Below are 17,100 nucleotides of genomic sequence, written 5' to 3'. Positions count from 1 at the left end.
CAAGTGCTATCACCTGTGTTCTTATTTGCTTCTGACTGTAACCCTAGCCTGCACCAGTATTACTTTTCTCATCGCAAGTGAAGAAACAGATTCAGAGTAGTTCAGATACTCTCTCTATATAATTGTGTGTGCTTAATTATGTCCAACTCTTTCCAACCCCTTGGGCTGTAGCCCACCAGGCTCCTCTATGGTATTTTCCAGTCAAGAATACTGGAGCAAGGTGCCATTTCCTACTCTGAAGAGATCTTTCTGACCCCATACATCAAACCTGTGTCACTTGCATCTCCTTCATTGGCAGGTGGATTTTTTTTTTTTTTAACCACTTCACCATCTAGAAAGCCTATCTGTATATAATTAGAGTGCCCCTTTTTTGAGTCACCAGTATATGCTAAGCAGATAGCCTAGGAAGTTTTTTATGGCTGTGGTGACTTTCTGTAGGTGTATTTCTGAATCACAGCTACAGCTTCTTTGTAGTGAAAAGTCCTTTAAAGACAATAAAAGTGTTTGAGAAAATGCTTCAGAATAACAGTTTGTTTGATTTTACTTTTTATACTGGGCCACTGTCTGCACCTGTGTACACTATCCATTGCATAGGTCCACAGAGTGCTATTACTCTCTTGTGTTTTATGGGGTACTGTGATAGCTGAGTTACTTAGAAGCATTGGCTATAGTTGTCAGAAAACTTGCCACATTTTACATTATAATTTTTTCATGTTAGGCAAAGATAGACAGACATTTATATTTATTCCTCAATTTAAAACATTAAAACACAATCATAATTGCTTTATTTTGGTTGGAGAAATTTTTTACAGAGAATTGTTCTGAATCGATTATTTGTAATTAGAAACAGTAACAGAGTTGGTTACCTTTTCCAACTAAGGCTGAAGAAAAATAAAAACTAGGTGGCCTTTTGAATTTCTTTTAGAAAGCCACTGATAAATTATTAATACAGAATTTCTGATTTTTACCCATTCTTTTAATTAATACTTTATATATATATATATTTGTATTCAAACAATATATTAGGTAATAGCTCAATGAGATAATTTTCACTTTGAGATAGATTACCAATATAGGTATGTATCAGAGACACCAAATAGTTTTTGCACCAGAAAAAATTACCTTCATTATCATCATATTCCAGTCTCACTCAGGGAACATATTTAAAAATCAAAAAAGGCAGGGGGTGAGTGGTAAGTTTTCATTTAGTTTTATTTCAGTAGTTACATGTGAAATAATCACCAGGCTACTGAAGTGGTTACTGTCAAGTAAAGTAAAATTTCCACTTTTTCTAGTGTTTGAAATTTAAGGGATAGATTGGTTTTTCTTTAAAAAGAAAATAAATTATGTTAGCTAGTCAGTTGAACTTACAAAAGGCAGCACTGTTCTTCATTGTAGTCATATTGCTTGAGAAAGACTTTGTCGAAGAAAATCATTTTTGTAGTTTTAAGTTTTAAACCTTGAATTTTCATTTTTACCTGTTTGATAAGTGTGCCTATCTTTTAACCACAAAACCCCTATCTCTGAAAATTAAAGCATTCTTTAAAAAAAGATGATACCTCCTCTAGTCTTTCTTTTTTACCTTGCTATCTTTTCCCATGAATATCTATGTATTGACTTCCTGGTATTACTTTAGACACACTGTATTTGAACATTTTAAAAATTTGAAGTTGCTTTTTGTTATTGTATTTGAACACTTTAGAAATTAGCAATTGCTTTTGGTTATTGTCTTTATTTTCCTAGTGAGTGTGTAACTTTTAAAACATTTCATGTACCATGTGGTTTTAGAATAATTCGATATATATTAATGTGACTTCACTAGTGAAATGAAGGACATTTTCGTAATGTATATTGATTCAGGATAAGAAAATAGGCCCCTATCAAAAATGAAGTTTTGCTTTTTTGTAGTGTTCAGTTCACTTGAATTTAGATCCTTGTAAGATTCATTCTCTTCTATTAAAATGAGTTTTTCTGAATCATGACATTCTTCAGTATTTTGTGCTGCAGTCAGGAGGGGATCATTGATTAAAACATCATATACCGAAAAAAAAAAAAACCTTTCACATATCAAAACTTTAATTGATATGGGTTTATGTTGGAGATGAAATTGTAGGGCAGAAATTATTTGTAGGTCTTCCATTCACAGAATTTTTTCTAGGACTCTTAGGGAATGTTAGAATTAAATCATTATCTTCATGTTTCTACAGCATCTGTGCAGATTGCAAGCAAGCAGAGAAACAGGCATAAATTAACAGTTGAGAGGGAATGAAATAAGAGCAAAGGACCTGATGATCTAATGTGGAATTAAATCAACTTCTGCATAGTAAATGAGAGAATACAATATTTTAAAGTTTTCATCATTATAAGCAAAAATAGTGAAATTGCAGCTTCTTGGGACTATTTTATGTTATTTTTTTATAATCTGATGAATAAATCTCAGGTTTTATTTATTTTCTTTTTTCTCTTAGAGCAATGATGGAGAAGAGCGATTAGCTGTTGTTCGACTTTTAGCTAAATTGTTTGGCTCTAAAGATTCTGATTTAGCAACACAGAATCGTCCTCTGTGGCAGTGTTTTCTTGGACGGTAAGAGAATACAATTCTGTGGACTCTATGTTTTGGAGGCTAGTCAGTATGGCACACCTGATTAAAACCACATATATCAAACTTCGATATATGTTTTTTTAATACCAATGTTACTGTCTCTCTTGGAGAGTAAACTGAAGAGAAATTTTTTATGAAGAAAGCTTTTTTTTATTTACCCACATAACAGATTTTAATCTTTCTTGTGTGTGCTAAAATAATGTCATTAGAATAAACATTTGAAGATCTGTAGAGTCTTAAAAATTTTAAATAAATCATGAGATTGAAGACATCATGGTCCATTCCATGCCATATTTCACTCAAACAGTTTGTTTATTTACTGGTGCTTATCCTTTAGATACATAGCTTATCTGGTAGCAAGATGTGTGTTTTAAACAATTCAGTATTGTCTAATTTTGAAATGGAAAATAGCACTGCTCAAAGCTTTTAATGTTCCTTCTAAAGAACTTGGAATTATTGTGTTCTATTCAACTTGATAGTAAGGTTGGAAAATCTATGAAATTTATTAAATTGCTTTCTTGTGTTACATTTACATGTTTCTTTACTTCAAACATTGATTAAAAAGTCAATTTTTATTATTAATATTCTAGAGAACATTTGAAATTCATCATTGTCTAATTCAACTGATTCAGGAAACGGGCTCCAAAATTTTTCTTCAAGTAAACTCACTATAATAATTGTTATAGTAATCCTATGTTAAATACTAAAATAAATAAGAGACTTCCATGGTGGTCCAGTGGTTAAGAATCCACCTCACAATACAAGGGACACAGGTTCATTCCCTGGGCAGGGTACTGAGATCCCGTATGACACAGAGCAGGTAAGCCCCCGTGACTCAGTGAAGATCCTGTATGCTGCCACTAAGACCTGAGGCAGCCAAATAAATAAATGACATATATATAACAAGTTGGAGACACTGACATAATGATATCTTATTTGCTCAGAACAGGTCGTTTTGAAGGTCTTGAATATATTCTGACCATTTGATTAATTAAACTTGAATTTATAAGAATTTAGAGGGAATGAAACAGTTCTACTTGTCAGTACATAGATGAGTGTATCTGTCCTAGTGATTGACATTCATATATATAGAAAAACATTTAAACGAAAATGAAGACTCCATTTTTCACTTGCATAACTTATAAAAACTAAATCAACAGTAAGAGGCTTCTTACACTGAAAATTTTACATTCACTAGTGTCCTAGTAATGGGTCTCTTATTTAGGTAAACAAAGAAGTATTTTTAGCATATCTGTTGTACTAGATTATTTCCCTTAATTATTTAGTAATAAGTGTTTTGATACTTGATCATGAATAGTACTACTCACTTTTCTCTGTCAGTTAGAAAATTATAAATCCTAAATGAAATATTTTATTAAAATGACAGTTGTCTCTGGATAAGAAAGTAGGCGGCCATGGATATTTAGGTGTTTATTAAATAACTTTAGTTTTATTGGTTATTTATGAGATCACTTCAAAAATATATATGTTTTCAATGTTTAAAGTCACATTATCTATGATCAATTATATGCCAACAAAGCAGACAACCTAGAAGAAATGAACAAATCCCTAGAAATGTATTGTTTCCCATGACTGAACCAGGAAGAAACAGAAAATATGTGCAAATCAATTACCAGTAATGAAATTGTGTCAGTGATTATTGTTGTTGTTTAGTCACTAAGTCGGAGAGGGCAATGGCACCCCACTCCAGTACTCTTGCCTGGGAAATCCCATGGACGGACAGTCCATGGAGCTGCTAAGAGTCGGACATGACTGAGCGACTTCACTTTCACTTTTCACTTTCATGCATTGGAGAAGGAAATGGCAACCCACTCCAGTGTTCTTGCCTGGAGAATCCCAGGGACAGAGGAGCCTGGTGGGCTTCCGTCTATGGGGTCGCACAGAGGCGGACATGACTGACTCGACTTAGCAGCAGCAGCAGTCACTAAGTCATGTCCAACTCTTTGCAACCCCATGGATTGCAGCATGCCAGGCTTACCTGTCTTTCATTATCTTCTGGAGTTTGTTCAGACTTGTGCTCATTGAGTTGGTGATGCTATCTAACCATCTCATCCTCTGCCACCACCTTCTCCTTTGGTCTTCAATCTTCCCCAGCATCAGGGTCTTTTCCAACGAGTCAGGTCTTTGCATCACATGGCCAAAGTATTGGAGCTGCAGCTTCAGTCCTTTAGTAGAATATTCAGGGCCTATTTCCTTAAAGATTGACTGGTTTGAACTCCTTGGTGTCCAAGGGACTCTCAAGAGTCTTCTCCAGCAATACAGTTAGAAAGCATAAGCATCAGTTCTCTGGCACTCAACCTTCTTTATGGTCCAACTCTCACATCCATGCCTGACTTCTGGAAAAACCATAGCTTTGACTATACAGACCTTTGTCAGCAATGTGATATCTTTGCTTTTTAATACACTGTCCATGTTTGTCATAGCTTTTCTTCCAAGGAGCAAGTGTCTTTTAATTTCATGGCTGCGGTCACTGTTTTGGAGCCCAGGGAAATAAAATCTGTTACTGATTCTACTTTTTCCCTTTCTGTTTGCAATGAAGTGATGGGACTGGGTACCATGGTCTTAATTTTTTGAATGCTAAGTTTTAAGCCAGCTTTTTTACTCGCCTCGTTCACCCTCATCAAGAGGCTCTTTAGTTCCTTTTCACTGTCTGCCATTAGAGTGGAATCATCTGCGTTGTTGATATTTCTCCTGGTAATCTTGATCCAGCTTGTGCTTCATCCTGCCCAGCATTTCACATGATGTACTCCGCATACAAGTTAAATAAACTAGAGTAACAGTATATATCCTTATCTTAGTCCTTTCCCAGTTTTAAACCAACCACTTTATCCATGTCCAATTGTAAGTGTTGCTTCTTGACCTGCATACAGGTTTCTCGGGAGTCAGGAAAGGTGGTCTGGTATTTCCATCTCTTTAAGAATATTCCACAGTTGATTGTGATCCACACAGTCAAAGGCTTTAATGTAGTCAATGAAGGAGAAATAGATGTTTTTCTGGAATTCCTTTGCTTTTTCTGTGATCTAGTGGATGTTGGCAATTTGATCTCTGATCTCCCTGACTTTTCTAAAACCAGCTTGTACATCTGGAAGTTCTCTGTTCATGTACTAATGAAACCTGGCTTGAAGGATTTTGAGCATAATTTTCAGGTCAATTCAGTTCAGTTGCTCAGTTGTGTCTGATTCTTTGCGACCCCATGAGCATAACCTTAGCGTAACTGTCCAGTAGTTTGAACATTATTTGGCACTGCCCTTCTCTGGAATTGGAATGAAAACTGACCTTTCTAGTCCTGTGTCCACTGCTGAGTTTTCCAAATTTGCTGACATAGTGCAGCAATTTAACATCATCTTTAAGGATTTTAAAGAGCTCAGCTGGAATTCCATCACCTCCACTAGCTTTATTTGTAGCAATGCTTCCTATGGCCACTTGACTTCACATTGCAGGATATCTGGCTCTAGGTGAGTGACCACACCATCGTGGCTATCCTGGTCATTAAGACCATTTTTGTAGAGTTCTGTGTATTCTTGCCACCTCTTCTTAATATCTTCTGCCTCTGTTAGGTCCTAGCTCACTATTTGCAGATGACATGTAATACTACATAGGAAATCCTAAAGATGCCACCAGAAAACTACTAGAATTCGTCAATGAATTTGACTATGTTGTAGGATACAAAAATCAATAAACAGAAATCTTTGCATCTGAATACACTAACAATGAACTATCAGAAAAATTAAGAAAATAATCCCATTTACAGCCACATCATAGAGAATAGAATACCTCAGAATAAACCTACATAAGGAGGCAAAAGAACTGCACTTGGAAAACTGTAAGATACTGATAAACCAAACTGAAGACGACACACAGAGTTGGAAAGATATAATTGAAATAATTAATATTGTTAAAGGCAATCTACAGATTCATTGCAATCCTTATCAAAATACCAATGGCCTTTTTCACAGAACTAGGATGAATAATTCTACTAAATGGAAGAAGTTATTTCCAAATAATATACATGATAAGTTGTTAATATCTAAAATATATAAATACCTCATTCAAGTCAACATCAAAAAAGCAAGCAACCTGTTTTAAAAATGGGAGAGGATCTGATGAACATTTTTCCAAAGACGACATATGGAAAGATGCTCAACATCAGGGGATATTTGTATACCTTTGGCTAATGCATGTTGATGTATGACCAAAATCAAACCAATGTTATAAACCGATCATCAATCAATTAAAAATAAATATCTTTTTTTAAAAAGGTGCTCAACATCACTAATCATCAAGGAATTGCAAATCAAAACCACAGTGAGATACCACCTCACACCTGTCAGAATGGCTGTTATCAAAGCGACTACAAATAACAAGTGTCTACAGAGATGTGGGGAAAAGGGAACCATTGTGCACTGTTGGTGGCAGTGTAAATTGGTGCCGTCACCATCAAAAACAGCATGGAGGTTCCTCAGACAATTTAAAATGACACTATCATGTGATCCAGGAATTACAGTCCTGGGTATTTATCTGAAGAAAACAGAAATACTAATCAGAAAAGATAGATGCATTAGCTCCATGTTCACTCTGGCATTATTTATAATAGCCAAGACCAGAAAGCAACCCAGCTGCCCAAACAACAGATCAGTGGATAAACTAGATGTGGTATATACATATGTGGTGGAATTTTACTCTTCCATGAAGAAGGAAATCTTACCATTTGGGACAACATGGATGTCCCAAACAGAGAAGGACAGATACTGTATGGTTTCACTTACATGTGAAATCTTAAAAAAAAAAAAAAAAAAAAAAGACCAAACATAACAAAACAAAGACAGTTAAGGAGAACAAACACTTGCCAGAGGGAAAGGGAGGTGGGGGGGTGGGGGGTGGGGAATGGGTAGAGGAAATTAAAAGCTAAAAAATAAGTAAAGAAAATCACATTATTTATGGTTAATATTTTTAAATTGCCCAATAAATTTAAAATTTCAGTTACTCAGCTTATCCTTATATGAAGTTCTGAATCTACATACTGAGTTTCATGCTTATTAAATTCTTGCTGTAACCCTAACCTTTATGATTATATAGTAGAAGTGAGAAATAGATTTAAGGGACTAGATCTGATAGGCAGAGTGCCTGATGAACTATGGACAAAGGTTCGTGACATTGTACAGGAGACAGGCAAGACCATCCCCAAGAAAAAGAAATGCAAAAAAGCAAAATGGCTGTCTGAGGAGGCTATAAATGGCTGTGTAAAGAAGAGAAGTGAAAAAAAAAAGAAGCGAAAAGCAAAGGAGAAAAGGAAAGATATACACATTTGAATGCAGAGTTCTGAAGAATAGAAAGGAGAGATAAGAAAGCCTTCCTCAGTGATCAGTGCAAAGAAAAGGAGGAAAACAATAGAATGGGTATTCTAGAATGGGAACAATAGAATCATTCAAAGATGGGCTCAATAAAAGACAGAAATGGTATGGACCTAACAGAAGCAGAAGATATTGAGAAGAGGTGGCAAGAATACACAGAAGAACTGCACAGAAAAGATCTTCACGACCCAGATAATCAGATGGTGTGATCACTCACCTAGAGGCAGACATCTTGGAATGTGAGGTCAAGTGGGCCTTAGGAACCATCACTACAAACAAAGCTAGTGGAGGTGATCGAATTCCAGTTGAGCTATTTCAAATCCTAAAAGATGATGCTGTGAAAGGGCTGCACTCAATATGTCTGCAAATTTGGAAAAAGTCAGTTTTCATTCCAGTCCCAAAGAAAGGCAGTGCCAAAGAATGCTCAAACTACCGCACAGTTGGACTCATCTCACAAGCTAGTAAAGTAATGCTCAAAATTCTCCAAGCCAGGCTTCAGCAATACGTGAACCGTGAACTTACTGATGGTCAAGCTGGTTTTAGAAAAGGCAGAGGAACCAGAGATCAAATTGCCAACATCCGCTGGATCATTGAAAAAGCAAGAGAGTTCCAGAAAAACATCTTCTGCTTTATTGACTATGCCAAAGCCTTTGACTGTGTGGATGACAATAAACTGTGGAAAATTCTGAAAGAGATGGGAATACCAGACCACCTGACCTGCCTCTTGAGAAACATGTATGCAGGTCAGGAAGCAACAGTTATAACTGGACATGGAACAACAGACTGGTTCCAAACAGGAAAAGGAGTATGTCAAGGCTGTATATTGTCACCCTGCTTATTTAATTTATATGCAGAGTACATCATGAGAAACGCTGGGCTGGAGGAAGCACACGCTGGAATCAAGATTGACAGGAGAAATATCAAAAACCTCAGATATGCAGATGACACCACCCTTATGGCAGAAAGTGAGGAAGAACTAAAGAGGCTCTTGATGAAAGTGAAAGAGAAGAGTGAAAAAGTTGGCTTAAGGCTCAACATTCAGAAAAGTAAGATCATGGCATCTGGTCCCATCACTTCATGGCAAATAGATGGGGACAATGGCTGACTATTTTTCTGGGCTCCAAAATCACTGCAGATGGTGACTGCATCCATGAAATTAAAAGATGCTTACTCCTTGGAAGAAAAGTTATGACCAACCTAGACAGCATATTCAAAAGCAGAGACATTACTTTGCCAACAAAGGTCCATCTAGTCAAGGCTATGGTTTTTCCAGTCGTCATGTATGGATGTGAGAGTTGGGACTATAAAGAAAGCTGAGTGCCGAAGAATTGATGCTTTTGAACTGTGGTGTTGGAGAAGACTCTTAAGAGTCCCTTGGACTGGAAGGAGATCCAACCAGTCCATCCTAAAGGAGATCAGTCCTGGGTGTTCATTGGAGGGACTGATGCTGAAGCTGAAACTCCAATACTGTGGCCACCTGATGCAAAGAGCTGACTCATTTGAAAAGACCCTGATCCTGGGAAAGCTTGAGGGCAGGAGGAGAAGGAGACTATAGAGGATGAGATGGTTGGATGGCATCACCAACTCAATGGACATGAGTTTGTGTAAACTCTGGGAGTTGGTGATGGACAGAGAGGCCTGGCATGCTGTGGTTCATGGGGTCACAAAGAGTCGGACACAACTGAGTGACTGAACTAAACTGAATACTGGTGGCTCAGCAGTAAAGAATTTGCCTGCCAGTGCAGATATGGGCTTGAACGCTGCGTCAGGAAGATCTCCTGAAGAAGAAAAGGCAACCCATTCCAGTGTTCTTACCTGGATATCCCATGGACAGAGGAGCCTGGTGGACTACAGTCAGTGGGGTGGCAAAGAATTGTACATGACTTAGCAACTAAACAGCAACAGCAAAAAGGGCAATTACGTGTTGGTTCCAGCCACATGAAACTTTTTTTTTGCTGTGAGGCAGTATGGCACATGGATTGTGTATACTTATTTCTGGGTCTGCCCTTGCTTTCTACCTCACATTCTTCTAGCATTTTTCTCCTGTAAACTTTTCTCAGATAGATTTTGTGCATTTGAAATTTTATTTTTTTGTTTGTTTTGTGGTATAATTATAAGCTACAATTTTTGGCTTTTCAACATACATAGTTTGGGTTGGGGGATTTTTTATACTGTTTTAACATGGTGAAAATCCTGTTGTAAAAAAATACTGTTGTGAAATTATATATTTTTTAATTTATATTCTTCCTTCAGAATGATGTAACTGTCATTTTAATGACCAGCATGTTTTCTAGTAAGTATTGGAAAAAAAACCTTTGTTTTTTTAATAGATATTTATGTACTGTTGATGTACCTTATTTGAAAAGTTATTTTGCCTTACAACTAATATTTAGCAATCTTTTTCTGTATAGATTTAATGACATTCATGTTCCTGTGAGATTAGAAAGTGTGAAATTTGCCAGTCACTGTTTAATGAATCACCCAGATTTAGCAAAGGATCTCACAGGTAAGGTGGCTGGTCTATTGAAATATGAATGCAATCACACAAATATATTTTAGATGTGGCCTTTGACTTTAACTTGAGTTTCTGAATAGGTTTCACTCTGGCACTGTTTCAGGTCTCTAACAGTCATGGACTAGTAAGTGATTTCATGTTTATACAATAAAATTAAGTTTGAAATCTTCACATTGTAATCTTTTGAAATTTTTTGAAATGATAGTTTAAAGAAGTAGACTCTTCCTGTGAGTAAGTAGATAAGTGATTTCTTCTGAAATAGATTAGTAGAATTTCTCATTCTTCACTTGAAATAAAGCATTTAAACCTTCTTATTTGGTTGTAACAAATAAATAGCTTCTATCAAAATACTTGGGCTTCAGGCTCAGTATAAGGAGTCTCAGCAGTAAAGAACCTGCCTGCAGTGCAGGAGACTCATGTTCAATCCCTGGATCAGGAAGATCCCCTGGAGTAGGAAATGTCAACCCACTCCAGTATTCTTGGAAATACCATGGACAGAGGAGCCTAGCAGGCCGCTGTTCATGGGATTGCAAGAGTCTTACTCAGTGACTAAACCACCAGAATCAAAATACTGTGTACTGGGCTGCCTTGGTGGCTCAGTGGTAAGGAATCCGCATGCCAATGCAGGAGACACGGATCAATCCCTGACCAGGAAGATCCTACATGTCACAGGACAGCTAAGCTAGTGTGCCACAACTACTCAGCCTGTGCTCCGAGCCTGGAAACCACAACTGCCGAGTCCACATGCCACAGCTGCTGAAGCCCATGCACCCTATAGCTCATGCTCCACAACAGGAGAAGCGACCACAATTAGAACTCAAGAGCTGCAACTAGAGAATAGCCTCTGCCTGCATAACTAGAGAGTAGCCTCTGCTTGGGCAACTAGAGAAAAGCCTGCACAGCAACAAAGACCCAGTGCAAACAAAAATACAAATAAATTTTTTACCAGATTTTTATCAGTTTGTCCAAAAATAAAGTACTTGCCAAAAAGAGAGGAAATAACTTTGTTCATAGCATAATTATCTAAGATTTTTTTTTAGCGGTCATAGAATGTTATTTTATATTGTGTAATGCTATAAGAATTTTTATTGTATTTTTTTTTTTAGTCATTTAATATGTATTGTATAAATCAGGTGCTGCTTTGATTTCAAATCAGGTACTGATTTGACTTTTCCATAATAGTTGATATAAAATATTATTTATTAACATATAACTTTTCAGTAATAGTATGATATAGTTCATTTTGTTATTATGTAATGGCCACCTCAGAAATTAAATGATTTTAATTTATCCTCATTTTACAGTTGTTCCAGTATATAGACATAAAAGCATTAGGTGGTTATTTTTTGGTCATTGTGAACATAATGAATATTATAGCTTACATTTAGCTTAATTTTTTCTGTTTCAGAATATTTGAAAGTTCGATCCCATGATCCAGAAGAAGCTATTCGTCATGATGTTATTGTTACTATAATAACTGCTGCCAAAAGAGACCTTGCCTTAGTGAATGATCAGCTACTTGGCTTTGTAAGAGAAAGAACACTGGACAAACGGGTAAAACCTGAGGAATTTTATTCTTTTTTAATTTACTAACCAGTCCATTCTGAAGGAGATCAGCCCTGGGATTTCTTTGGAAGGAATGATGCTAAAGCTGAAACTCCAGTACTTTGGCCACCTCATGCAAAGAGTTGACTCATTGGAAAAGACTCTGATGCTGGGAGGGATTGGGGGCAGGAGGAGAAGGGGACGACAGAGGATGAGATGGCTGGATGGCATCACTGACTCGATGGACGTGAGTCTGAGTGAACTCCGGGAATTGGTGATGGACAGGGAGACCTGGCGTGCTGTGATTCATGGGGTCGCAAACAGTCGGACATGACTGAGCGACTGATCTGATCTGATGTTTACATTGTTAGCAAAATACAATAGAAATCATTTTATATTTAAAGTTATCTTGAAAGTCAAATTCAGTTCAGTTCAGTTCAGTCACTTAGTCGTGTCCAACTCCTTGCGACCACATGAATCACAGCATGCCAGGCCTCCCTATCGATCACCATCTCCCAGAGTTCACTCAAACTCATGTCCATTGAGTCAGTGATGCTATCCAGCCATCTCATCCAAGTCAAATTAATACAATACCAAATATAAAGAGCTCAGAATTTATATATTTCTGGCAAACTTTTCATTATTTTTACAAACGAATACATTGGATTCTGTAGCTTTTCATATCTTTGGTATGGGTTTTTAGCTCACCTTTACAAAACGAGCAGCAAAATTAAAGTTTTGTTTTACCCTTTCACTTACATGATGAGTTTCAGAAGAATACTGATCATCACCATTTGTTTCCTTTATAGTTAGCATTTGCGGAAGTATCTGTCTTGGAATATCGTACTTCCTGTAAAAGTGGTGTTTCCATATTGCTATGCTAAGCTTAGAGTCAAAATGATGTTTAGTCATTACTCTTTGTGTAATTTCCTGTATGTGGATGCAATTTAAAATGTGGGTTGATAAATGTAGTACTAAGAACAGTAATAGTTGCTAAGAAATAGTGTCAGCCATAAGAGACATATACGCAAGGCAGGCTGATGAAACATGTTACTTATTAACATCTTTAACAAAGGTTGCCTTTAAAAGTGTGCTATTTTATTTGAAGCACAGTTTTAAAAATCTCCTACCATCCTGAAACTAATGCAGTTTAGCTATAATTTCAAGATAGAAAAGCAGTATCTTGCTATAGAAATATATAGCAAGATGCATTCTTTAAATTGTTTTGAAATAGTCATAGGAGGCAGAGATATATAAACACCATTTAACTTGTTCAGCTGTGTCATTAATTCTCCATCTGAAGAGTTTTTTCTCCCTGGCATTAATTTAAATGATATAACACTCCCTATTGCTTAGTTGTTAATTATGACCTCCCCAGCCCCAAACCAGATTTCAAGTATTGCCATTTTTATTACTTCTTCCTTTTAGAAACATTTCACTTCTACTTCTGTCAGTGTTTGTTTATAATTTCAGGATGAGCTGAGTAAATGATTCTTGCTGAGACTGTATGATATAGTCTTAATAAGGCCCATTGGGCGTTTTAGGAACTGTTATTTTGGTGTAATGAATTAAATAACCTGTAGTATAGCCTTTCTCGGAGAAGGCAATGGCACCCCACTCCAGTAATTTTGCCTAGAAAATCCCATGGACGGAGGAGCCTGGTAGGCTGCAGTCCATGGGGTCGCTGAGAGTCGGACCCGACTGAGCGACTTCCCTTTCACTTTTCACTTTCATGCATTGGAGAAGGAAATGGCAACCCACTCCAGTGTTCTTGCCTGGAGAATCCCAGGGACGGGGGAGCCTGGTGGGCTGCCGTCTCTGGGGTCGCACAGGGTCGGACACTACTGAAGTGACGCAACAACAAAAAAATAGCCTTTCTAAATTTTGTTTTCTCTAAAAAGTGGGGATGAATTAAAATCTTCGATTTCACAGCTTACATTCTTTGGTTTCATGTTAGAAATGTCAAAAGGCATCTTTTACTTGTTATATGGGAACAGTTTCATTTCACCAACTAAATAATCTAAAATTGGGAAAAGTATACCAAAAAAATTTCAAGAAAGTATTAAATAAACCAAAGATAAGTATACTCTGATTTATTAGAGATAAGTACCTTGTGGTTATTATTGTTCTTTTGTCTTTCTGACTCTAGATTTTTATAATCTCCTTTTCTGTCCACCCTTCTCTGATCACCTTTCTTCCCTTCTCTTAAACCCCTCCAATCTCTTTAACTCCCAGTCTTTCATGAATTAGGGTGTGACTAGGTAACTGATTTGCCCTTTTGATAACAAAGTAATAAAATTCAGTTAAGACTATCACTAAGGTGCTTTCCAACTTTATAATTCAAAGATTTTGATACCAAATTTTGCTCTTTTTTTAATTGGAGGATAATTGCTTTACAATATTATTTTGGTTTCTGCCATACATCAACATGAATCAGCCATAGGTATACATATGTCTCTTCCCTTTTGAACCTCTCTTCAGCCTCCCACCCCAATTTTGCTCTTCTTATTCTGAGTTAATATCAAAAGGGATATAACTAGGATAAAACATTCCAGATGATTCGGCTTTTGTTTGTAGACTGAATTGTCTACTTTCTCTTATTTTTTAATCACTCCTAAAACTTGGCCAAATTTTTTTTTTAGAACAGAATCAAATGAGATTTTTGGTAAAATTTATTGTTGCTTGGCTTTGAAGAAAATAAAAAATTGATAGGTGATCTAGTAGTATTTGCACTGGATAATTTGCAAACTAGTCTGTTTTCTAAACAGAAACATAATCAAAACTGTTGTTTTAAGTGATTTGTCTTTTATGAAAATAAGTATTGTGCTAATCTATACACACCTAAATCTGTGCAACCTATTGGAAGAAATCATAATTTTTGCCAGGTATTATACTAAAATTTGTTATCTAGCTCATCTAGTAAACTTTGTACTTTCTAGTGGCGAGTAAGAAAAGAAGCTATGATGGGTCTGGCTCAGCTTTATAAGAAATACTGTCTTCATGGTGAAGCAGGAAAGGAAGCTGCAGAGAAAGTCAGCTGGATAAAGGACAAACTTTTGCATATATATTATCAGAATAGCATCGATGACAAGTGAGTTCCATATGTTGGTAAAATGGATGAATATAAAAGTGTTTTTAATTTTTTAATATGGTTTGATTTTTTCATAATACTTAGTTTCTAAGTTCAGAAATCACTTTCTGCATGTTTAGACATATCATGTTTAAATAAGACTATAGCCAGAATTATCAGTTAGCATAATAATTGTGAAATATAGGCATGAGAGTTGGACTCAGACCAGAGACCAAGTGTTCATTCTACCCCTTATTAGATGAGCCTTCCTTATAGAATTGTCTTACGGATTAAATAAAATAATGAATATAAAGACCCCTGGCCCACCACCTGGCAATGTAGCACTGTTTTTTAAGTGCTAGTTATTTTTCCTTTTTGCAATACTGTAAGTACCAATTGAGGTATTACTGTTCTTTTTTTTTTTTTTTTTTGAGGCATAATTGACATATAGCATTATATTTCAAGTGTATAAGCTTTATGATTCTATATTTGTATATATTGCCAAATGATCACCTAGTAAGTCTAACTTCCATCCCCATATATAGAAAATTCTTTTCTTGAGATGAGAACTTATGTTGTTTTCCCTTTCTGAATGTTACTCATAATTCTCTATTGGATTACAGTAATAATTTTGTTTTTTGCAAAATACTTTGCAGTGTTTTATTGAGTTAGACTACTTTGACATTATTGATTATGTATTTCATTGGCTAATGAAGACTCCTTATATTTAATAAGGATTAAATAAGAATAATTTTATAATTATAATCTTTATAATTAGAACCTTTAGTGATGTTGAATAATAAATATAAGCTTAGCAAGAAGGATATTTAAATATGGTAAGGAATTTAGAATGTGCAGTGAAGACAGATCTGCATAAGAGAACCTGATTTTCAGGATGATGAAGGAAGATCACCTTGATTTTACAAAATGACAACGTGGGAAAGGAGCCAGACTGTAATCAGAGGAAATTGATACATTTTTTGAGAATTAGTAATTCTTGATTGTAGCTTTATTTGTAATGTTAAATAATTTCTGATAGCTCCAGACTGATGATGACGAACAGGTGGAACAGGCTTAGCATCCTGTGCTTAGGAATAATATATAACCCTTTTAGAACAGATGTTTCAGGCTGACAAAGTGTAAAGCCACAAGTAACAACTGTAGCTCTAAATTTAAAAATAACTATACTTGTAAGGAAAAACACTGATCACATACTGAGCTTTTCCATTTATTTGCACACATGGGTATCACCATTGGTATGGTATCTTTGTATGAGGTGGTTAAAATATAAAATGGCTTTTGCTTCTGAAAAACAGACTAATTTTGTTACTTGGGGTTTTTTTCTCTTTGTTTGTTTGCTTCATAGACTATTGGTAGAGAAAATCTTTGCTCAGTATCTTGTCCCCCACAACCTGGAAACAGAAGAGAGAATGAAATGCTTGTATTATTTATATGCTAGTTTGGATCCAAATGCTGTCAAGTAAGTTACTTTTTAAATGATTCTTGAATCTTTTATACAATTATTTATTTAATCATTTCTAATTGCTTCTTCTAGTTGAATCAAAAACCTCAGATAAATATTTATAGAGAAAATTTTTATCATGTAAATTCAAGTAAATTAAAGCAAAGATATTCCTATATGCATAGATTTATTTGGCAACTGAGCAATATGGTTTCAGGAATTGAGAGAAGTCCCCATGTCAAAATTGTCTTTTGTGCACCTGTTGACTGGGATCTAAATCACATTATTGGAGGTTTACCATACTAAGCCTAAGAAATAGGAACTGGTTCTTTGTCAGGAGACCATGTCCAAATCACTTCTGTGTAGAATAACTGTATGATTGATTGTCAAAACAGGTATTTTTGAGATTGAAAGAAGGCACTATTAATAATTTTGTTCAGACAGCCACCATAACTTAAATATCTCAGGCCACTTAGAATCTGTGGGCATTCCACTTTAATAAAGCTTTTAAAAAAGTAAGTAACTCCTCTTATT

The 17,100-nt window shown here is 35.8% G+C and overlaps 1 protein-coding gene across 5 annotated transcripts in view; it reads left to right on the top strand.

The window, feature by feature from the left end:
* Positions 1-17,100, top strand: part of PDS5A (PDS5 cohesin associated factor A) — a 133,829-nt gene that overhangs the window by 61,897 nt on the left and 54,832 nt on the right. For all 5 annotated transcript variants that reach the window (XM_055588334.1, XM_055588332.1, XM_055588336.1 and 2 more), the window contains 5 exons: positions 2,469-2,584; positions 10,386-10,480; positions 11,898-12,043; positions 14,974-15,125; positions 16,471-16,584. In XM_055588334.1, coding sequence (XP_055444309.1) covers positions 2,469-2,584; positions 10,386-10,480; positions 11,898-12,043; positions 14,974-15,125; positions 16,471-16,584 — 623 coding nt within the window. The remainder of the gene's footprint in view (positions 1-2,468; positions 2,585-10,385; positions 10,481-11,897; positions 12,044-14,973; positions 15,126-16,470; positions 16,585-17,100) is intronic.

The sequence above is a fragment of the Bubalus kerabau genome, chromosome 7 (assembly GCF_029407905.1).
Source record: "Bubalus kerabau isolate K-KA32 ecotype Philippines breed swamp buffalo chromosome 7, PCC_UOA_SB_1v2, whole genome shotgun sequence".
NCBI classification, from domain to species: Eukaryota; Metazoa; Chordata; class Mammalia; order Artiodactyla; family Bovidae; genus Bubalus; species Bubalus kerabau.
This window is presented reverse-complemented; position numbering and strand designations above follow the sequence as displayed.